Source organism: Actinia tenebrosa, unplaced genomic scaffold (genome assembly GCF_029948245.1).
Source record: "Actinia tenebrosa isolate PJP-AT-01 unplaced genomic scaffold, QUT_ActTen_1.0 PGA_scaffold9__36_contigs__length_13948895, whole genome shotgun sequence".
Classification (NCBI taxonomy): domain Eukaryota; kingdom Metazoa; phylum Cnidaria; class Anthozoa; order Actiniaria; family Actiniidae; genus Actinia; species Actinia tenebrosa.
The window spans coordinates 7,531,671-7,555,472 of NW_028292586.1; the positions used below are offsets into that span (position 1 = coordinate 7,531,671).

The following is a 23,802-nucleotide window of genomic DNA, read 5'->3' on the forward strand; positions in this document are numbered from 1 at the left end:
GAATCCCACCCCCCTTCCCCCAATTCATTTAATCTTTTCTGTTTTAACTCAGCAATAAATTGCTAATTGAAAATGTTTTCGAAAAAAATTGGACAACATGACAACCGAAAATTCTCATGACCTATTTTTCAAATTATTGCATTAGTCTTCCTTTTCTTTTTTCCTTTCTAGGACGGATTTCTTAGGTTTTTATTCTCACTTAAATTTCCTTCGATAAAATTTTTAAAATTAGCAAAAACATTTTTTTCAAAAAATTAATTTTAAATCGTTATGGCAACCACGGATTCCGGACAACATGACAACCGAAAAATTCTCATTGCCTATTTTTCAATTTATTTCATTGGTCTTTCTTTTCTTTTTTTCCTTTCTAGGATGGATTTCTTAGGTTTTTATTCTCACTTAAATTTCCTTTAATAAAATGAAAATTTTTAAAAACTATTTTTTTTCAAAAAAAGTAATTTTAAATCGTTATGGCAACCACGGATTCCACAACATATGTACGTCACGTGATTAGTTAGACTTGTCTCCAGGCTCCTTATATTGACGTCATGCCACGAAGACAAAATGGCGAAATAGAATCTCTGAGAAGATTGAGTTAGTCCTCTACAAAACCACAAAATGCCGTCCTTATAAGCCACTTAACAACAATAAAACCCGGCTCTAAGCCAACACCAATCGACATTGCTGAATATCAGAACCTTTGGGGGCCAAAATGATTAGAAGAGCGATGTTTTGGCTTGTTTTAGTGTCACTTTTGGTGGCAATGTCTAGTTCTGAGTCTTCAGCAATGTCATTTGAAGAAAAGATCAAAATGAGGTAAGGAATGGTTAATATTTTAAGGTCGAAAAGGAGTTGATTAATACAATAAACTTTTGAATGTCTGGGTATTTCTAGAGACCAAGTAAAGGAGATGTTCCGTCATGCTTATGGCTCGTACATGGTGAGTTTATTTTCAATACATGTTGTTGTCGCTTTATCTTTTTGTTTTTTCTTCTAGTCATTCAACTCACCTTTATTGTCTGGCTCTCTAGCGACCTTCATATCACCTTACAACGGCTTTATATTTCCGTCATTCCATTGATTCTTCTTTTTCTATCAAAACTTGACTCAAATTTCATTTTAAATTTTACAACTTGAAATTACGAATATTATCAATGAACAGCTGTTTAGAGCATTAAGATTTCCTCTTTAGCGAAAAACACTTAAACAAATTATGTTGTTGGCAATTTATTAATCCAATTTTGACTGCAAATGCACAAAAATTATGCTCCCTTAAATTGAATAAAAAAATTTTAAAACGCATTGGATATGACTTTTTTATTTATATTTTTGAGTCCTTGCTTATTAAAGGTTAAATATAAAGCTTACTATTGAATCAATACAGTTGTGTTTGTCAATATTGAGTCATGATTTGATCATCTGTGGCCCACCCATGCTAAAGAATAATTTCATAGTGAATTTTCTATATCAAAACTTGATATTTTTCACAGGAAATAATTGTACAAAATGTTATGAAGTATGATTTATGTATTAATAGTTGTAGGTCATGAAATCAAAAATTTGTTGACATTAATAAATTGAAGTATTGCAGAAATGTAAATTCATATCTTGAATTGTTACATAATGTTGATGCTTTACATAAATTAATTACTATACACTTATATCAAAAGTGGAGGTCTACAAGTGGCTTGTGATAAATAGAGGTTAATAACTTATTTATTACACATTAGGGTTGATAAAATAGCAAAACTTGAAGTTTCCAGTTTACTGTGAATTGATATCATATTACTTCACTGATATGGTTTTTATTCACGGCTTTATCACACTCATATTAAACCTAATTTATGTGCATTAACTAATGATTGCTACAGCAGACCAGAATCTGTAAGGCTCTGAAAATCATCTTAAAATCCTAGGATTTTCATTGCTAATTTTGGAAAACACTGAAAGTTTGCTTCTGCAAGTGTGTCACTGCCCGCTATGGTCACTACACTTGCTGCATTTATGACTGCTTGGGTTCGGATAGGTGGCTTGTAAAAAAAATATATTTTATGTGTAGTCCTTTTTTTTATTGTTCTTTCTCTGACCCTCCCCTGCCATTTGGAAAATTGCCAAATTCCTCTGTGAGAGGGGTGGGAGTGGGGTATGGATAATTTCTGGAACTACACAATTAAACACCAAACACAAAGGCATGAGCTTCAAGAGTTCCCAACCTAAATTATTCATCCTAATTGCTTGGTCAATTGATTTCAGAAATATGCCTACCCAGCAGATGAACTGATGCCATTAAGCTGTAAGGGACGGGTCCGAGGTGTAGATCAAAGTAGACGACATATAAATAAAAAAAAAAGAAAGTAAGTACGATATCTTGTCAAGCCAGCTCTGTAAATACCATACATATTGTGAGTCAAAAATAGTCTGATTCTTATGCGTGATTATTTCAAAAACATCACAGATGAACTAACTGTATATTTATTTTTTGTAATAGATTTTCTTTAACTCTTGTGGATACCTTAGATACATTAGCTGTAAGTATCATAATCAAGATTATATTCATATTTTTCATGATGAGTAGAAGCCATTTAAATTTAAAGAAAATTTGAGTTGACTATGTATTGGACCTACACCATGCAGCCATGCAAGAAGTCTCATAAATTTACTCTGCATGTTTATCTTTGTATTCTTCATTAGGTTTTTGGTGATATAGAGGAATTTGAAAGGGCTACAAAACTAGTAATAAAACATGTAAAGTTTGACAGTGATCTTGTGGTGTCAGTGTTTGAGACTAATATAAGAATGGTTGGGTAAGTGGTCTAATGTCTAATCTTAATTGCCCTATTTCACTGTTTAAACATAAAGGATCATGGTCGTCAGAGGGGGTCAAATCAATGCAAATTCACCGAAAAATTGTTCTAAAACCCGTATCAATCCACGAAGAGCAGTAGAATAGCCAGAAAACGCTCAGAATATTTTGTGGTACACATTAACACATATTATATCTGATAACCAGGCCATTTTAGATTAAACTGTTTCACTAGGAGCAAATTTTGTTGAATTTTCTATTGGATTTGGCGATTCTATCCCCCACATAAACAAGCAGTGACGTCATGTGAAATAGGGCAATTCATACCTTTCTTTGGATTTTATTATGTTAAGTAGATCCCCAACAGACATTCTTGTTAGTGAAAAATGTCATGAATGAGTTATAGTTCTAGGACTAAAAATAACAGCTGGTCATGCAATCACCTGTCATGATGACCAGCCAAATTAGTTCAGTTTAGCTCTGTCATACTTGGATTCTGGCTCAATGTTACTGATCAAAGTGACTGGAAAGACAAAGATTTGACCAGACAATTTCCAATTCCTATGCGACTCGTGGTACTATGAGAATGAATGAATGATCATTGTTCAATGAATGGTCATTATTTTAACCCAGAGTTTGTCCATCTCGATTCTTCATAGGCACACTTTACAGATTTGAAAATTAGTTATCTTAGAAAGCATAATTACAACAAATTAAAAATGAAAGTTTTTAAAAACTCATTTTTCAGGGGTCTACTGGGTGGACATGTAGCAGCTGTGGCTTTAAAGAGGGATGGGAAAGGAATGACATGGTATAATAGAGAGCTTCTTGACATGGCTACAGAAATTGCAACAAGATTACTACCAGCATTCAATACTTCTACAGGAATCCCATATCCTAAAGTAAGTCAGCCAACAAAAAGGTTCAAATTGATGTTTAATACTTAAACTTTCACAATCCTTTTCAAAATGGACTCTTTTCATATTCAAACATTATAACTCTTTTGAGAATATCAAGACAATAGTGAAACTTAGCAAAAAAAAAACAAAAAAAAACGAAGGATTCTGGAAGAAGGTATGGGACGTCATCATGCTTGAGGCCTATAGTTGTATCCATGTATTGATGTCTCTTCTTGTGGGCAACAGTTAAACAAAGAAATAATACTCTAGGGAATGACAAGTGGTCTGTAATAGGAAACATTACAGCAAAGCCAAGAAGGTCTATTGAGACACTTTAGCAAGTTATCAGCTCATCATACTGGGTATAGTCGGTCTAAAAGGACGTCTAGTATTTGCTAAGTTATCATTATATACACCTGTGATCATTTGCAGTCAGATTTTTTAGAATTACCATGTAAAAAGCTTACCAGAGTATCTTTTTAGTTTGAATTATTTAACCCTTTCACCAAAGGGATCCCAGCTCAAAAAATACTCCACACAACAGAAAACCAGCAAAATTTAACCCCTTTTATTCAAACTGATATTTAAGCATGAAGGAGTTATTTTCATTAATAGGAACCCCATATTCAAATGAAAGGTTTGGAAGTGTACTTTCTATTCATGGTGTTGGTTCGGCAAATGAGCATCTCTGACATGAGATTGAGGCTGTCAATGTTACATTTTATTGAAAAAATCACAGGGACATAAAAAATGCCAAATATGTCAAGTTAAAAATCACTTCTTTTAAAGAAATCAATTAAAAAACACTTCTTCTAAGTATTTTATAAATAGTTTATATAAATAATGGGCTTTCATGAAGATAAAGGTTTAAAATGTGTAAATATTTACAAACGTGTTCTTAGTATGCATTGCGATGGGTTGGCTAGAATGTAGGTTTGCTGTAGAAGTTTTCAAATTATATGACAAGGCATTTTTTGATATAAAAAATGTCAGTCCAAGAACTATGGTTAATCAGATATTTCTGTCAGCATTACATATGAAAGTTCGGTGCCTACAACCTACAATTTGGAAAGAGTAGCCATTATCCGGAATGAATTGACAGGAAGGATGGATTACTCTTTCCAATATTCTACCTTGGTATGCCATACTCTGAAACAGTTGAGTTCCCTGCTGATGCACAAATACACTTTACAGCAGTCACACATGAATGTTGTCTTGGTTAATTTATGAGGAACCTCTCTCTTTGGGACATCTGGGTGAGAAGCCATGTACCGGTGCCTTCTCTCAGTGCAGACTTGACAGGTGTGGTCACAGCCAATACCCTTGACAGGAAGATGGTCTCCAACATTGTCAAGTCTGAAGGGGTTTGCCTGCCTTTTCCTTCCAGGTCTCAACCTTTGCATCCTCCAATTCCCAACCAGCTGCAGTATTAACTCCTCTCTAAAGGTTGCAAAGGATCTCTTTCTCATTCCAGGGGGGGTATGATCTACAAAAAACCCTTCAATGACGTAGGAGTTAAAAGCCACAGCCTCAAGGAATTTCATAACTAGTCGCATGTACCAGCGCATTTGCCTCCTATTCTTCATAACAATTGTGAGTTGATCATTACTATCTACTCCACCCATGTTAGAATTATAGTCCTCTATCATGGAATGCGCTTGTACATCAACCAAATCATATCCACCACCCCGTCGTCTTTGGTTTCGCTGAAGTGTAGTTACTTGATCTGGAGAATGAATGGAGGACAAGAAATGGACTAATTTGTTGTCTTTCCAGCTAAGGGCAACAATGCCATGATAACTCCTATGTTCAAAGCTGCCTCGTGGTCCCATCGTCGAATGTTTGAGATTTTTCAAAGCTGGTGGAAACCCTTTTCTGTTGGAGCGAACAGTACCACAAACATAAGTACTACGTGGCTGCAAATAAAGGCACAAGGCAAGACTGTTGTAAAAATTGTCAATGTATAAATAGTGTCCTTTCCCGTGTAAGTCACTAGTTAGACGTGCTACAACAGCTCCTGACTTTCCTATATCTGAAACTTCCTGTTCCTCTCTAGCTTTGCCAAGATAGACCTCAAACCTGGACAGATAACAAAATTACAATCCCGGAAAAGCGGGTTACTTTGGTGAAAGGGTTAATCTAGTAATAAATATCTTAATAGAATAACAATATTTCATCATAAATATAAAGAACTAATGAAATAAACATCTAGGACTCTAGGAGTTTTTTTGAGTTCCCTACTGCATGTTTATTTCCTTAGTTCTTTATACTCAATAGATATCTTCTGGATATTTTTCAGGTCAACTTAAAGTATGGTATTCACCACCCTGAATCAGGCACAGGGAGTGAGTCTGATACATGTACGGCATGCGCAGGAACTATGATCATGGAGTTTGGTGCTCTGTCCAGGTTGACTGGTGACCCAATATTTGAGGTATTTATTGCAACCTCTTCATATAGTGTAAATAATTTACTGTACAGCACCTAGCATGTCATCTTTATGGTTGTTGTCAATTACATGAACCTGATGTGGACAGTGGTTTTAAAGATAGTATGCAAAAGAATGTGCCTAAACTGTTGTTTTATGACTATATGTTTGCTAAATCTACATGATGGTAGTCTCGTTGATGATAGGACATGATACATAATGATGATGATACTGATGGTGATGATGATGATGGCGATGGTGGTGGTAATGGTGATGGTGATGGTGGTGGTGGTGGTGGTGGTGATGGTGATGGTGATGATGATGATGATGTTGGTGATGGTGATGGTGATGGAGATAATGATAATGATTATGATGATGGTAATGATGGTGCCGATAATGATGATGATGATGACAACATAGTGCATGCATGGTCATGATTGAAATGTTTGTGTTTTTCACTCGTAATGTTATGATCATCATACAGTGTGCATGCTGTATGGTCTTGTTAAGGTTGTATGATATTTTGCCGTTCATGACACCCAAATGATGCTGATAATAAATGCAATTTTAATTAACCAATTTGGGCAAATGACTTAGATGGGGGAAAAAGTGATTAGAATATTATTTCAATGGAAAATGGAAGGGCAGCAATTTTCTTTGTGCTCTCAAAAAAAAAAATTTATTAGAGATGTTTTATTTGTTGTGCAACAGGAAAAGGCCAGTAGAGCTATGGAATCCCTGTGGAGGTTTAGAAGTCGATCATCTGATCTTGTTGGCACAGTGATTAACATTCATAATGGAGACTGGGTTAGAAGAGGTAAGATATTACTGTAACAGCCCATTTCATGTTTCTTCAGGGCTTAAATTAACGGCTCGTTAGTGGCTGGCAGTCATGATGACCAACCAAATTAGTTTTAGCTTGGTCATACCTTGTTTCTGGCTCAGTGACTTATGGGTCAAAATGAACGGCAAGAGAAAAAAATGACTGGACAAGCTTCAATTTGGACATTGTCTGATGACTGAGACACATCTTATCATATTTTGGCTTCCATCAATTTCATGACAAACGTGTTGGTTATAGATAAAATGTTGATTGATGGAACCATAAACTGTGGTATCTAGAAATTGTGAAGGCCACAAAAATATAAAACCAGCTTTAAGCCCTTAATGCCAGATAGTTTAGGTGCATATTAATATAGGATACAAAATTGTGCAATTTATCGCACAACCGATTGTTGTGTCATATAAGTTACTAAGCAAAAATACCTGAGAAAAAACTACCAACCTCAACTTCATCCACAGATCTAGCTAACAATTTTGTTTACTTCTTTAAAAACAAAATCGTTAACATCAGAAATGGCTTCGTTCCTACGTCACATCTTTCAAATGATTTCTCTTATCTGGATTCACCTAAACTGGATTGTAAAATTGATTCATTTTCGCCTATCTCTATTGATGAATTATCAGCCATTGCGAAAAAGATGTCATCTAAATCCTGTAGTCTTGATCCTTTTCCTGCAAGTCTCCTACTTGGACATTTTGGTGCATTACTGCCTACTATATGTGAAATCGTTAACCTGTCACTTCAAACTGGTGTTGTTCCATCTTCTCTTAAAGTTGCTGTTTTAAAACCGTTACTGAAAAAACCATCTCTTGATCATGAAATTTTTGGAAATTATCGCCCTATCTCTAATTTAAAGAATATCTCCAAGATTATTGGAAAAGTCGTTTCCCTTCAGCTAAATGATTATCTGTCTCTGAACAATCTCCATGAACCATTGCAGTCTGCATACAAAACATTTCATAGCTGTGAAACTGCTCTTCTTCGAGTACAAAATGATATCCTCCACTCCATTGACAATCGTTCTTGTGTTGCCATGCTACTCTTGGACCTATCTGCTGCATTTGACACAGTTGATCATCAAATTCTTCTAGATCGTCTCCATACAAAATTTGGCATTTCTGGCATAGCTCTTCAATGGTTTAAGTCCTACCTCACTGATCGCTTTCAATTTGTTTCCATTGATGATTTTTCTTCTGAAGCCCTTCAACTTGATTGTGGCGTACCTCAAGGTTCTGTACTTGGTCCTTTGTTGTATCTCCTTTATACTTCTCCAGTAGCTGATATCCTCCGAATACACAGAATGTCTTTCCACCTTTATGCTGATGACACTCAATTATATATTCCTTTCTCCTGTAATGATGATTTGTCCCTTAATGATTCCATGAATCTGATTGAAAACTGTCTATCTGATATTGATGCTTGGATGACTACAAATAAATTGAAACTAAATAAAGGCAAAACTGAATTCCTGTTATTTTCTTCAAAGCACAGCCCACAGTTAACTCTTCCTTCTCTTCAATTTGGTTCTGATGTGATAATGCCCTCAATGCATGCTCGGAACATTGGTGTCATATTTGATACGCATCTTACTTTGGTTCGTCATGTGAATAATATTTGCAAGTCTTCTTTTTATCATCTCAGAAACATTGCTAAAATAAGAAAATACATCTCTTTGAAAACAACTGAAACTCTCGTCCACGCGTTCATATCCTCCAAACTCGACAACTGTAACTCTCTGCTCTTTGGCTTACCAAACAAACTCTTAGATAAACTACAATCTGTACAGAATGCTGCTGCCAGAATAATCACTCTTTCCCATAAACATGACCACATTACACCTATCCTCGTTAATCTGCATTGGCTACCAATTGAATCTAGAATCAAATATAAAATCCTATTACTTACTTTTAAAGCTCTTCATGGCCAATCTCCTATCTATATCCGGGAACTCATTTCAGTGTATAAACCGAACCGTAATCTTCGTTCTGCATCACAAGTTCTTCTATCAGCACATTCTTATAATCTTAAATCTTATGGTCATCGCTCCTTCTCTGTGGCTGCTCCTGAACTCTGGAACTCACTTCCAATATCTCTCCGAAATGCATCAAGTCTTGCCTCATTCAAAACTGAACTTAAAACTTATCTCTTCAAATTAGCATATTCTTTGTAAATTATTTTATTTTGTCGTTGTCTTTGTCGTTTGTTTACTAGCGCTTAGAACAGATTTGTATTTGCGCTTTATAAATAAATATTATTATTATTATTATATTATTATTATTAAGGTGTCTGGTATTGCTTCTGTGTGTAGCAATTTTCAACCACTTGCTATGAAACAATATAGTACTTTTATTCTAAATCAATTGACCTACCAGCTAGTCTAATCTTCAGTTGTCTGCAAGCATTGTCTTTGAGGAGTGGATAACAGTCTGAAAATAACGTTGGGCTCCCTGTTGTAAACTCCACAGGTAGCCCAATACTCACTATAGATTGTTTCTTGATAATATCATTTTGTTATTGCTTTAATCAGATAGTGGTGTTGGTGCAGGCATTGACTCATACTATGAATATTGCTTGAAGGCTTACATTTTACTTGGTAATGTAACCTACCTAGAAAGATTTAACAAGGTAAAACCGACTTTTTTTCATTCTGAAATAAACATTTACGTTATTCTCTATTTTTTTCATTTAGCAGCCACAAATTTTATCAAAACCCTGAATTAAAAAACCTATTATAAAATAATTGGAATAGTACACGCGCTACAATTGGTCGAAAACCATGTTTGATGAGGGTATCAAAACACGCTCGCGTCATCCTTTACAAATACATCAGAATAACATACGATATTTTTTCCGTTTTTGGTGTGTTTTTTATTTTATGAAAAAGATCAAGGAACAGTTTTCCGTGTTTGATACTCTGATCAAAACACTTAGGATGTTGAGAGAACACTTGAGAAGCTATGCGCCATGGTTTCCTACGTTCCTCTTGTGTTCCTACGTTCCTCTTGTGTTCACTCTCAACATCCTGGGTGTTTTGATCAGAGTATCAAACACGGAAAACTGTTTTTGATCTGTTAATTAAAGGATTAGATTTTATTGTATTATTTATGAGAAATGATGGCCACAATTAATGCGTACTGACTAATATCTCCAGCATTACAAGTCCATAATGCAGTATATAAACCAAGGAGCCATGTTTCTTAGCGTCCAAATGAACCAACCAGAAAGAACCTCCCATGCTTACATGGATGCGTTACAGGCTTTTTGGCCAGGTTTGCAAGTAAGTACTATATACTCTAGTTTACAGACCGTTTATTGACCATGGGCAATCTTTAGCACAGTAGCCATTGTTAAAGAACAGGGGAGGCTATAGCTTCAGGTAACTTGAACGGCTTGATTATAACCTGCCATCTTTAATAACCACAAGCAGAGGTTGGGCTTGTCCCAGTCCCTCACTATATTATATACAAAGGTAGCCCATACTAAGACAGCCATAATAACTTACTGGTACCTAGGAACATTGGGTTCAAGCACTTCAGGATAGCTTTATCCAGGAAGGTTTTCATATTCTATAGTAAATAAATGTGAACATTTAACTTCAAGCTCAAACACTTTGTAACTCATCTTTACAGGTTCTGAAAGGAGATCTTAAGAAAGCCATAGAAATGCATCATATGTTGTACGAAGTAGCCAAGAAACACACTTTTCTACCTGAGGTATATTTGAAGTTTTTAAGATTTTTATTTTGTCATGAAATAAACACTTGATTAGATGCACCTACAGGAAGACTGGCTTTTGGGGTAAAAAACCCTCGAAGCAGAGGACAGAGCCAACTAGAAACTCAATTCACATACAAAACTGAGCCTCTGGGGGTACTCGAACTCGGGTTGCATTGATGAGAGGTGAGGGCCTCTCAAGAGTGCTTCCCTAAATAATTTGAAATCACAAGTCTCATCTCCCAATTTTAAGAGTGCTCCCTTCCATCTCTATTAAAGTTTGGGTAAAGAGATTTAGGTTGTGAAAAAAATAAATTTATCTCGCTGATTACAGTAATTGTATCAAATTTGTACTGATTGTATTGTATTTCAATCTTTTCAAACAGGCATTTACTACAGACTTTGAGGTTCACTGGGGTGAACATCCTCTTCGCCCAGAATTAGTTGAAAGTACTTTCTTTTTATATGAGGTTAGCATTATTTGTTTACAGTTTTGGGAAACTTGAAAAGTGTATTTGCATACTCTCTTGAAGGTTTTCTCTCAGGACAAAATTTTCTGGCCTACCCTTTCTTTGATTCCTGGATCTGCCCTTTGCGAATCAAGAATTAGATCAGCGAAACATAGATTACCATGAACTATAAATTTGTTATGCTTTGAAAAAAAGGACAAATCTGGTTTTATATATGCTTCATTATTTGTTTATGATTTTTTTTCTTCAGGCAACAGGGGATCCATACTACCTAGACGTTGGTAAAAATATTGTAGACAAGATCAATGAACATGCTAGAGTACCTTGTGGATTTGCTGCTCTGAAGGACGTCAGAACACTCTCACATGAAGACAGGTAATCTTGACAGCTCGACAACATTTATTATGAATATCCTATAACAACTTCAGGTCTAGAAATAGTCTGCACTCTTGCTACTTGAGAAGAAACGAAAACTGTGGAAGCAAAATTAATCATCTTTTTACTCAAAATTGCAAAATCATTTGTCAATATTGTTTGCCTTATCACTACTTCTAAGTGGTGTTTTTTTCCTCACATTATTCAGTCATGGCTTGTCTTAGTTTTTTTTTCTTTTTTTCTAGAATGGATTCCTTTGTTCTAGCTGAGACATTCAAATACCTTTTTCTACTGTTTTCTGAGAAAGAAGACACACCGTTACACATGAATGAGTTTATCTTCACTACAGAAGCTCATCTCTTACCCTTAAGCCTGTCAAGAATTCAAGCAAACAAAACAGCTTACCAGGTGAAATGTTTTATAACAATAATTGTTTGCATTGTAAATACTAGACCCTTTACCTTGGGAGTAATGTTTTCCAAAGAGAATAATATTATAATTTGTTTGAGCTGTGTACATATTCATGTGACTTCTCATGCAAAATAATTAAACAAAGAAATGATACTGTAGGGAATGACACATGGTCTAAAATGGGAAAACATTGCACCCAAGATAGAACGGTCAGTGACCATAAGACAATGATTCAAAGTTGAGGTTGGACTTGATGTATTACAGAGTTTAAGATAACCTTTTTTTCTTCCTGCAAACAGCAAACAGCATCACGTTTTCATTGTTTTCCTGTATTTCATTTTAGCTATTGAAAACTTTCTCACTACACACAAATATTGTTTTTTTTTCTACTACTAGGTTGTTTTTTTTCAATTCCTTTTCAAATAATTTCACTGGTCAACTGACGTTTGCCCTGAAAGTTCTTAAATCTAAAACTCTGTATTATATTCACCACTGACAGTAATGGTAGGTTGTCGGTTGCTTTTAGGCAGATCTTGGTAGGCTAATGGTAGAATGTTGCTCAAGGGTGTGGTGTTGACCCATACCCTACCGACACCCACTTGGGTCATTTACTATTTCCTTTAGGACCATTGTTTCATGGTCACTTGTAGCAAATTTTGGAAAAGTATATTAGTACTTGTCCAACATTGTACATCTGTGTCATGCTTTCTGAATTTCTTCGTTTGCCTGTTCCAGGAATTACGTTATAATGTGACACTAAATGAAGAAAATGAACATGATTTTTCTTGTCCCAACACTGGAAACTCTGGTGACAAAGTCAAGTATGCCGAGAGCATAAGAGATCAAGTGTTACTCAAATCCCAATCTCAAAATTGTCCAACAAAGAAAACCTTTGCCTTCTCCTCCAACAAGTAAGATACGAATTGTTTTTGAATAGACTTTATGATGTAATTATAAACTGAGACTAAGTGTCCCTGGTTACAGTAGATGCACTGTAAAACATAGCACATTTATTTAGCATGTTATGCCTTCTGTGCTTCCCTGATAAAAATGAAAACATGCATGGGCTCTGAAGATGACTTCCACTCAGGTTGTCGAAACCTGAGTCACCACCAACAACAGTCTTTCTCAAGACTACACTCACCTGGAAAATCGCACCCAAAGATGACAAAATTATTAAATTTTTTTCCATTTTTATCAGACCTCCCCGTCTCCGTGCTGAGCAGTTTGTTCCTGGCAATGAAGAACACCTGGAAATTCTAAAATCCATGGGGATTACTGTAGCACAAACCAAAGAAGGGAGAATCCAGTTAATGCACTCTGCGTCAAATGTAAGTTTTGTTTTGTCATATCACAATGAAATCCCTAAGTTTCATAAATGATTTCCTGAGGTGCAATCATGTACTTTATTTATGACCGACGGCATGTGATTTTCAACACTCGGCAGATGGTTGGCCAATCATTAGTGGATACTTCAGGCAGTGCTAGTGCCAACACACGTCGCTATAGAGTGTTAATTGGCATTTGTGTCATCCTTAGATACAACTTTGCAAATATTTTTAAAAAATTATCATTATTTATTTATTTGTATTTATTTAATAACTTTACAACCAGATGTTAATATCTAATTGAGGGCATGGTCAACAGTTCATTAACATTTTAACCAAATAAATTATAAAGTTTAATCAAATCAGTCAATGAAAATTGGGGCTTAGTTTGCTCCTGAAAATTGTCATCAGATTCACAATGGGGGGGGGGGGGGGTGGGGGTATTTTCTTTTCCTACATCCCCCTAGGTCTACCTCTTACTGACGAGCCCATTAAATTTGAGTTTGAGTAGCTGAATGAAAAGATTTATCAGAAATGCATTTCATTTGAATTTACACATTCAGCTCTACCCTTTGACAACAAGTGAGGAAATTTCTAATAATGATGACAGCCATGAAAAGACTGTTTTAATTGTAAGTTCATGTGTCTGTTAGTTGGACTCTGCATGGCTGCAAATGAGCATGCATTGGCTTTCAGCAACTTGTCCAACTAACCTTTAAATTTACATTCTTGCACCAAATAATAATATACATTTAACCACCCAATAATTGAATTACTGCCTAAGGTTCACTTCATTTCCAATTGAATTGGACAAATGTTTGTGACTAATAACCATTTTGATATCCTCTTCACTTAGAAGGGTGATATTAGGGTTTTAAAGAGTCGCGACGGTGACATCAACCGGATGTGTAAATAATTTCTTTTTGGGGTTCTGTTCATTGGAAATTTTATTCAAAACATTGTCAGTAAAGTCAACTCATCCACAGGAAATACAGACTTTGAAGGCGCAAAACCCCAAAGTGAAGTTGTTTACACTTCCGGTAGACGTCGCCATCACAGATTTTGCAAATCTTAAAGTCCCTATTAGATTTTGCTTCTTTTCTTTAATCTTTATTTAACTGTGTGGATACTCCAAACGGGACCACTTTAATAAACCTGTATCATTAACCAATCATATTGCGATATGTAGTTCAATTTTTTCAACCAGCCAATCAGATAGCACATCAATATGATAAGAGCATGGGAACGAGACAATCTGATTGGCTAATGCTGTTATCTGTGCAATCTCTATCTAGTTTACTGTTATCTGATTGGTCAGTTTTATTGAAGTGGTCTCGGTTAGTGTGTCCGCACAGTAAAAAGGGAAATCTAAATAATAAACTTGGGCATGGTCCTTCAATATAAACACCAATTTAAGACTACATTATTATTATTGTATTATTAATGCAATAATAATTTCAATGTATTATATAATTTAAAAAAATACTAGTCAGCAAAAAAAATTGAAAAATGGCCAAGTCATGATTTTTTTATCGAGTTCAAAAGTAAAACATGTAAAAAATTAAACATGTTTCTTCTTTTCCACAAATAAAAAATAAAGTTCACTTTGTTTAATATTATTTTAACTCTCCTGGATAGCCAAAGCTTTTTCTGGATAGAGCTTGTTCAAGCAGGCCCAAATAACGTATGGTTATGTCCTTCTATTGAAAATAATCCTAGAGTTTGATGTAAGGTTACACTTATTTGTAGTTATTTAGAATTTATAAATTCATTGCTTATAAATCCCTCAAAGGGCCTGCTTGAGCTATGAAATATGGTAACATTGTACCTGTGTCTAATTTATTTGTTTTAAGGCCTACTCCAAGACTGATGCAGAAGATGGCATCAAGTTTATGCAAGAAATGATTGAGTTAGCAAAGCAGCGCAATGACGATGGAGGTACATTATTAATACTACTAATACTTTATGTTAGGTCATTAACAGTATGACAGTGCAGCTATTGAAACCGGCGCCACTTAGACAGCAAGAACCAATCAAAATGTAGTGTAAAAACAACACATTCTAACTTTGGGTAGTGGTGCCAATCTTGTACAGCCCAGGTTTCTGATTGCCCTAACTATCCAAGGGTGGAATGCATTGTTTTCTCTCAACATTTTGATTGGTTAGCTGTGTAAATGGCCCTGGTTATACAGTAGTAGTTACCCTATAATTGTAAAAGATTCTCTCCAGATACTTTTTCCAAAACACCTTTTGTATTGTTAAGTTATGGGTGGGGCCTTGGCTGCACAAAGTTCATTGCTGCGGGGAGGTGGAGGCAAATTTAGGATGAGTATTCAAAAAAAGGCCAGCCTTTCAGGTGCTTTCAAGAGTGATTAATAATAATAATAATAATAATAATAATAATGGGAGGTTCTTACATAGCGCATTTGACACTTGTCTCAATGCAATTTATTATGATCAGTGGAGGACTTACAGGCTGCATATTAAAGGCGCTATTAGCAGCCATGCAGCTTACAATCATGAGTGATTTGTTAGTACGTTAGTGTTATGCCTCCAGACAGGGATAGGCTGGTGAACTGGGAGGAAATCCCCTACTCTTACACGAATAATTCAACAGGTTATGTTATGTCCCCCATCTTTACTGCAGGTTAGGAAGGGTTGGGACACAGGGCCTACAGTTTAAAGCCCTTATCCGAGAAGACCTGAAGGTCTAACCATTTGCAGATATTATTACAAAGGCAGCACCTTCTCTTCGGTTATTTTAAGACCTTGAGTGTTGACTACATGGTCAGTGGTTAGGGGTAGACTAGATGGTTTCCCCGCGTTACTTATCCTGATAAGAGTGTTTTTTTTAATTCCGGTGCAGCACCCTTATTGTACCTAATTGTGTTTTGTGTATTCAGGTGCCAGTGCAAACCCACGTGTCGTACAGCTCATGTCCCCTCCATATAAAGGAAGTATAGTGTTGAACGCTGGGCCTGCACAGTTTGGTCTTGACTTATCCAAAGGAAATGTGGGGGTGAGTTGATGCTAGTCATGGTAATTTTGTATCAAAGCTAACAACTGATGATATTTTCCAAACAAATGGTTCTTTTCTTTGTTTAAATTTAGCTTAATTGTCTTGGTGCCATGTTTATTGGTACCCAGTTCAGACCTTGTGTCATTCCCTTGAGAATGACATTCTCTTTGTTTGAGTCAGGGACCACAGAGCTTATTGAAGAGTGGTGGTGGGGGGGGGGGGGGGGGGGGCTGGCATTTGAAAATTAAGCATATTGAAAAAAGAAAAATAGCTATAAAAAGATTTGACTTGGCGCAAAAATTGGGGGCCACAGTCCCCCCCCCCCCCCCCCCCCTCCTGCTCCACGGTCCCAGACTATGTCACTCAAGTGCAAGCCTGGTAAAGTAAAGTCGTCCATCTATCTACCCATCTTCACATGCACAACTGTTAAACAAAGAAATAATACTCTTGGGAATGAGATGTGGTCTTAAATAGGAGAACATTGTACCTGGCTGCATTGATTAATTAGGTCCATTAAGTTCAATAATTATTGATGGTCTGGAGTTTGAGTATTTTTTCTTTCTTTTCACAGGTTGGTGCTGAAGTTGTTCTAGCCGACCCAATCAAGGGCTGTACAAGCCTTAAGAATGAAGAAAGTGTAAAACACAGAATTGCAATCATGGAAAGAGGAGATTGCATGTTCATAGACAAGGTATCTTAAAGAATTTACATAGGCACATAAGCAAAAGTTTCTATTTCTATTACTGGTAACTACCATCATCATTGTTGCTGCATGATAAAGAGCTATTCTCTAGCCTAGAATATTTCATTCATTAAAATTATGATACAATAATATTATGTTTAATTTAATTTACAACAAAAACTCCCTTTAAGGGATTATTCTGGGAGGTTCTCTTCACACACACTACCATTACATTCATCATTTACAGCAAGATCTCATCTCACGATGTTGATTTTTATGGAAGGGGGGAAACTTGGAGAACCTGGAGAAAAATGCTCTTGGAAAGGGGAAGAACAATAAGGGGCTCTTCTGTGAGGTTTGCTCCACATGCACTACCATTTTCACTACATTCATTATTTACCACACATCACTCATCTCACTTTGATTTTCATGGAGGGAAAAAAACTGAAGAAGACAGGGAGAGAACAACACATTAAACAAACTCACATACTGGTATTTTGCTTAGAGCTAAGAATCAAACCCGCAAAAGGTCCTCCCAGGCATGAACTACACAGGCTTTAAAGACAGCACCATACCAGCCCATGCCACCCATCATTGATATTAAAACTTGTTGATCTTAACAGGTTCGTATGGCAGAGAAGGCAGGAGCTGTAGCAGTGATTATTATTGGTAAGGAAGGACTGTGATTCTTGCTAGAATTTATTTGTTATTTCCTGTGCCTTTATTCAACTTATATTCCTTTACCATTGAATCCATTTCACTTCAAAACACCAGAACTGCTACACTTAACTGTGCAATTCTGGAAAATGTGACAACATTATCCGAACAAAGAAATAATATTCTTGGGAATAAAATTGTCTGAAATTGGTATTACGTAACCTCCATTTTGGCAAGTGGATTTGGACCATTTTAAATTTTGAGAATTGTCTGTTGTTATTCTGCCAATCATCTCTCCATAAACTTGTCATACTTTATCCTCCCTTCTGTCCACCTTCCCCTGTACTATCATCTATTTATTCTATGACACAAACATATGCATGAAAGGCTAGCATAAGTCTTATACTTGTACCCATATAGCAGTTTTCAGACGGTGTAAAACACGCTGCATAAACACGGTCATTACACAGCAAGGCATACACCAGACCAATCACATTGTGTGAAAATTTACACCCCATTCTGTTGAATGCCTGAAACATGACATGAACATGACATGAACATGGTCTTGCCAAGATCCCGGCACTGCCAGACCAATCACATTGTGTGAAAATTTACACCCCATCCTGTCGAATGCCTGAAACATGGCATGAACATGACACAAACATGAAAGCATCACAGACACAGCAAGGCACACATACAGCACTGAGCTTTTCATAGTCATAAAGAAAATGCTCTAATCCACTGCAGTGAAGCTTAGGACTTCAATGAATTAATCCCATTGAATCATTGTTCACTAGACAATAATGATGGCAGCTCAAGTGATACTCAGCCCATCTTTGCCATGGCTGGTGATGGCACCAGCAATGATGTGAAGATTCCTGCAGTCCTTCTCTTTCACCAGGAAGGAATGATTCTCAAAAGAGCCATCTCATTCCTGGAAGATAAACAACAAACCCTTAAAGTCAGGCTGGCATCTAAAGCTGATGGTGCAGGTATGCTAAGCTGTTAAAAATCAACACTTCCATATGCACTTCCAGTACATTAAGTGACTCGGTGTCAGACGGATGACAGATCAATAATTGATTATTAACACTTTCATATACACTTTTAGACAGAAACTGACTGACTTATTGACTGGTTGACTGACTGACTGACTGACTGACTGACTGACTGACTGACTCACTGGCTAACTGACTCACTAATGATTAACTGACCAACTAATCGGCTGACCAACCAATTGGCAAAGTGACTAACAGTTTAATAAACAAATAACTATGGATGGATAAATGCAGGAATAAGTGGCTGAATGGATACATGTTATCTTTTATCCCATTGTTAAAACCATACAGCTCCAAAGAAAAGTTCTTCAGATGAAGGGGAAAGACCAGGTGTACCCGTAGAAAAAGATATTATAGATGAATCAACCCATCAAGGCAAAACCAAACCAGATGACAATCAACAAGGACAACAAAAAACTGCAGATCTAACCCAGGAAGATAAAGAACTAATGGATGTGATTCAAAATATGAAAATATCGGTGGCAGAATTAGAAAAACACTCACAGGTACAAAAGTCTTCCTAACATCATTCCAGTAAAAATCTCTTTAAAAACCTAGAATCAAAAGATAAAGAGTGACTTTTGAAAATAGCATTATCTTTCCCTCTTTTCCTCATCAAAAGCTTGTCTCACTTGAAAAAAATCCTTTGCAAAGGGGGAGGAGGAGTGGGGGCTGTTTTGACCCTTCCCTAAATCCACTTTTGCATGTTGGCTTAGCTTGATATTCTTTATTTTCCGACCACTTGTTATTCTCTTCTCTTTGTTTGAGTTGTATCCATACTCATGTGTCTTCTCATGTGGAACCGTTAAACAAAGAAATAATACTATAGGGAATGATAACAAGTCCGGCTCCAGCCAAAATTTTAGGGGGGGCTAATTAAGTTTCTTTCATCAACACAACGGAAAACAATAAAAAAAGCATTTAATTCTTCAGTTTTGTTTTGTTTTGTTTTCTGCTGAAGGGGGGCTTCAGCCCCTCTATGCCCCCCCTGGATCCGCTCTTGGATAAGTGGTCTGAAATGAGAAAACATTAGCCCGAGGTTAAATGGCCTATTAATAGTTCTAGACAAAATGTTATGGACTTATGTATTTTACTTAATTTCTCTAATAGGTTTTGACCAAAGAAATGCTTATGAAACTTCAACATAAACTACTGAAGATAAAAAGAGGTGGTGGCAATAAGGATATAAATGGATATTATGAAGAACTCAAATCTAAATTAATAACACTGAAAGATAATGAAGTATTGTGTGCAGCCACAGGCAAGGCTTGCAGCAAGGAAGAGACTGTTAAAAATACCGGTGGATCTACTGATGATACCACACAACAAATATATGAGAACTTAAATCATAAAAATATTGAACAAACGACAGATAAAGAACAAGAAACTATGAGTAAATTGGAACCAGAAAGTATATCTCAAAGAACAGGCTCAGATCATACAGCTGATTAATTTAATGTTTTTAAAAAGTTCATCTTTGGTTATTGTTCATGGTGCAAGGAATATCGTCGAACTTGTGACGATTCTGAGTGACAGGAATCCAAGATATGCTCCTGGAAAAAATGAATATTATACTTTTAATAGAAAATTCTCAAAATGGAAAACATTTCCACAGAAAGGATCCAAGATTAATTAGCAAGTGGAGAATTTCCAGAAAATGAATTTTTCCCTATACGTATATTATGATGTCCATAGCAAACTGAAAAACAACTTATTCTTATTTAGGACAAGAAAGTTCAAAATTAAAAATTAAAATATATTTATATTTTTAATGACATACTTTATGAGAAGTAAGGTAATTTTGGTTCCCATTCAAGAAGTCTGTGGAATGCAGTTTGACATCAACATGAATGTGGTGAAAATCCTACTCAGTCTTATATTCCCAGCTTGAAAGTGATTGCCACTCAACAGACAATGCCCAGGCAAAATTGGAAATCTGCAAGCCAAACCCGTCTTTGGCTGGTCCTTTTGACTGGTCACATTGATCAGAACAGTGTGGCCAGGGACATTGTGTTTGGCCATTGAGTAAACATGTTTTAGACCTGCATTTATTAGAAAACCGCCATCGTGAAATATAGCCGTGCCTTTGTATCAAAGGGATTCAAACTGTGAGCTTGCAATGATAGAGACGTGAATAATTGTGTCCAAGGTGTTAAAGAAAGTTCTCTATCATTGCAAGCTCATCGTTCATATTGCTTTGATGCAAAGGAATGGCTACCTTTCAAGATGGTGCAGTGAACTGTGAAAGGGACTATTAGCTTTTGAAAATGTAATTGGATTCTGTCCCTGGGCCTGTGGTAACACACACAGACTTGATGCAATAGCCCACTTCAAGATATGCTTAACTTGTCACACAAAGGTTTCAGTACCAGGCTATGTGCTAAATTAAATCATTCTTTTCTCCTGTACCCTTATCCTCACATTATCTTGCAAGTGGGTTATTCCTTGTAATGCAATCTTTGCAGAAACTTTGCAGAAAATTCTAGTTTCATTGCAATACTCATTGCACTCCATCTTGAACTGACGCAATGAAATGCGATCATTTGCAGAAATTTTGCAGTGGTCAGACATGCTCATGTTACAAGTTCCATTGCTATACTCATTGCAACCTATTTTGAAATGTCATGAATAAAATAAAGCAATAATAGACCGTTTTCTCAAGGTTGTGTGCGAAACCAAATTTAAGCAACTTGATGGGCCACGATACCAGAACAGGAGCTTTATAATGACAATTATCATACATTTCTATGATTTTTTTTCGATAAGAATTCATAAAATCGATTATTCTCCTCTTTAAATATAAAACTGGCTTCTCAATTTTACTGAATTTGCATTTTTCAATTTTGTGGCCCGTCAAGTTGGATGAGAACGCAACCTTGAGAAAACGGTCTATTGCAGAAACTTTGCCTATTGATCCGACATGCTCATGTTGCAAGTTTCATTTACCTTCATTGCTATACTCGTTGCAACCTATTTTGAATAAATGCAATTGCAGAAACTTGCACATTAGTCAGACATGCTCATGTTGCCATTTTTATCTTAATATAGCAACCAGTTTTGAATTGACTTGAAGAAAATGGAGTAACTGGGCAATTTGGTTACATTTTGTTGCAAGTTGCAATGCCATAGTCATTGCAAACTTTCTTGAACTGAAGCAAAGAAATGCAGTCACTGCAAAGACTGATTATTGGTGATAATGGTTACAGTATAATGGTGGTACGATTTTGAACCAGACATTTTTTTTATGAATGATGTTCTTGTTAGTATAAGATTGCATTCCTTTTGGTCTTCCCAAGAACAACAAACTGAATACAGTTATAGGATGTTTGCATGATGGAGTCATTTGACTCTCACTACCAAGATGCTTCAAGTGAGTTTTCTTATTTAAATTGTATTCCCTCATGAGAATAGTAAGACAATGGGTGCTAATTAACTGAACAAAAGAAAGTGTGCAAGGGAGTCTGGTAGTAGAGGTCAATGACACCATCTTGCAAACATCCTATCCCAAGAAATAGTAATTTTTTATGTGTACAGTGGCTGTTAGATGTTCTAAAAGCCAGGCTTTTGTTTCTTACTAGAGGCTAAAGCAATGGAATTAACACTCATTCCTATTCCCATTTCTTTATTCAATTCCCATTACATAACTAGCAATAGAAATGAGAATGTATACATCGTGTTTTACTCCTTGAAGCTCTCAAAGTCCAAAATGTTAATAATGGTGGATTTTCTTTTCTCAATGTTTAGCATTCATTATCGTAGGTAATTCATACAGGTCACCGCATTTGAACATACATAATTTTTCAGATACGATTGGGTGAGTAGTATAGGGGATGGGGGTTCCAGCGCAACGACCACCGGAGGATTACCCGTCTAAAGTGAATTCCTCGATTCGTACCGCGATTACCCGCATCCCGTGTTTATGTAGTTAAATATGTTAGTCTATATATGGAGTGCGAAGATTGTAAAGAGTTTGCTTATGATTTCTGTGTAAAGTGCTTGAAATCCAAGTTTGTACCTACTAAGCCAAATAAGTATATTTGTTGTGGTAAGAAAATGCAAATAGAAGACGACACGTCAGCACAGTGTTACGAATGTGGTAAGAATATTCGTAATGCCGTACCAAATGCTACCAGAGAGCAATATTACGCCAATGGAGGTCGCAAGAAAACACCTTATAAGAGAATAAAATACTTCAGAGACTGGATGAGTCATATCCAAGGCCATCGGCCGGTATATTTAGACGACGAAGTAAAGAAGAAAATCATAGACCATTTAGAAGAACCAACGCCACAAAGCCTACGGAAAACGCTGAAAAAATTAAGACTAGGGAAATATTACAAAGCTATTCCCTATCTTTTGTCTGAAATTACCGGTAACTCTATTCCCGAAGTTTCTGATATGAGCAGAGCCGAGTGGATGTTTTGTCGGCTGGATAAGGATATTCCTTATTATCCCGACGTAATTTACGAAATATTTTACAAAATTGACCCCAACCACCCCCTGTTAGGATGGATTCCAAGACGACTGACGCAGTAAGAATTGGAAAACTACTCGATTTGCATATTCGGGTAAGTCGTTTCGGCTAATATCAAGCCTCATCAGAATACCTAGCTTTGAAAGCGGGCATTTACGACTCCCCTTTTGTAACAGTACGACGTGATGATACTTTTGGTTACGAAAGGGGAGAAGGATTATGCAGGACTCCTTACGGCTTCATTAGTCCTTGGAGTTCGAAGAGCCTAGCCTCGGCGACTGTGACAAGAAGTTCTTCGGTCTTGGCTCGTTCTATCCAATGCTTGATCTTTTGTTGGGCCGCATATCGCCTTTTTACGGCATCGTCCCTTTCTTTTAAGGTCTTTACCCAAAGTTGACGAACTTTGTGTTGGTCTATCTTTGGTTGGTTTAGTAAATTTTGAACAAATGAGTTCGTATTTTCTGGGTTTTCGGGAGCGGGGAGATCGGTGTCATCGTATTCGAGGTCGTCGTTCATAATAAATGACGTTGTTGCGTTGAAGCTTTAAATGGGGTCGTTGACGTCACATAGCAACGCCAACATTCCTCTTCCTTATAGCAACCAGCACTTTCACTTTCAAAGTTGAAAAGTACATAGGGGGA

General features: G+C 36.4%; 1 protein-coding gene across 1 annotated transcript; it reads left to right on the top strand.

The window, feature by feature from the left end:
* Positions 1-556: 556 nt before the first annotated feature.
* Positions 557-21,702, top strand: LOC116306988 (ER degradation-enhancing alpha-mannosidase-like protein 3). Its single transcript, XM_031717127.2, has 23 exons — positions 557-816; positions 895-940; positions 2,254-2,354; positions 2,489-2,528; positions 2,692-2,804; positions 3,552-3,705; positions 6,002-6,136; positions 6,842-6,947; positions 9,502-9,599; positions 10,126-10,251; positions 10,604-10,687; positions 11,074-11,157; positions 11,408-11,532; positions 11,778-11,940; positions 12,679-12,854; positions 13,145-13,274; positions 15,125-15,209; positions 16,175-16,290; positions 16,862-16,981; positions 17,596-17,641; positions 18,427-18,621; positions 18,979-19,193; positions 19,798-21,702. The coding sequence occupies exons 1-23, from the start codon at positions 713-715 to the stop codon at positions 20,137-20,139; spliced, it is 2,904 nt and encodes a 967-aa protein (XP_031572987.2). The 5' UTR covers positions 557-712; the 3' UTR covers positions 20,140-21,702.
* The last annotated feature ends 2,100 nt before the right edge of the window (positions 21,703-23,802 follow it).

What these genes read in the sequence shown, in the direction of transcription:
- LOC116306988 (XM_031717127.2), top strand. Translation starts at nt 713, where the DNA reads ATGATTAGAAGAGCGATGTTTTGGCTTGTTTTAGTGTCACTTTTGGTG. An exon ending in TTTGCCTTCTCCTCCAACAA is followed by an intron (nt 12,855 to 13,144) that starts GTAAGATACGAA and finishes CATTTTTATCAG; the next exon opens with ACCTCCCCGTCTCCGTGCTG. An exon ending in ATTGCATGTTCATAGACAAG is followed by an intron (nt 16,982 to 17,595) that starts GTATCTTAAAGA and finishes TGATCTTAACAG; the next exon opens with GTTCGTATGGCAGAGAAGGC.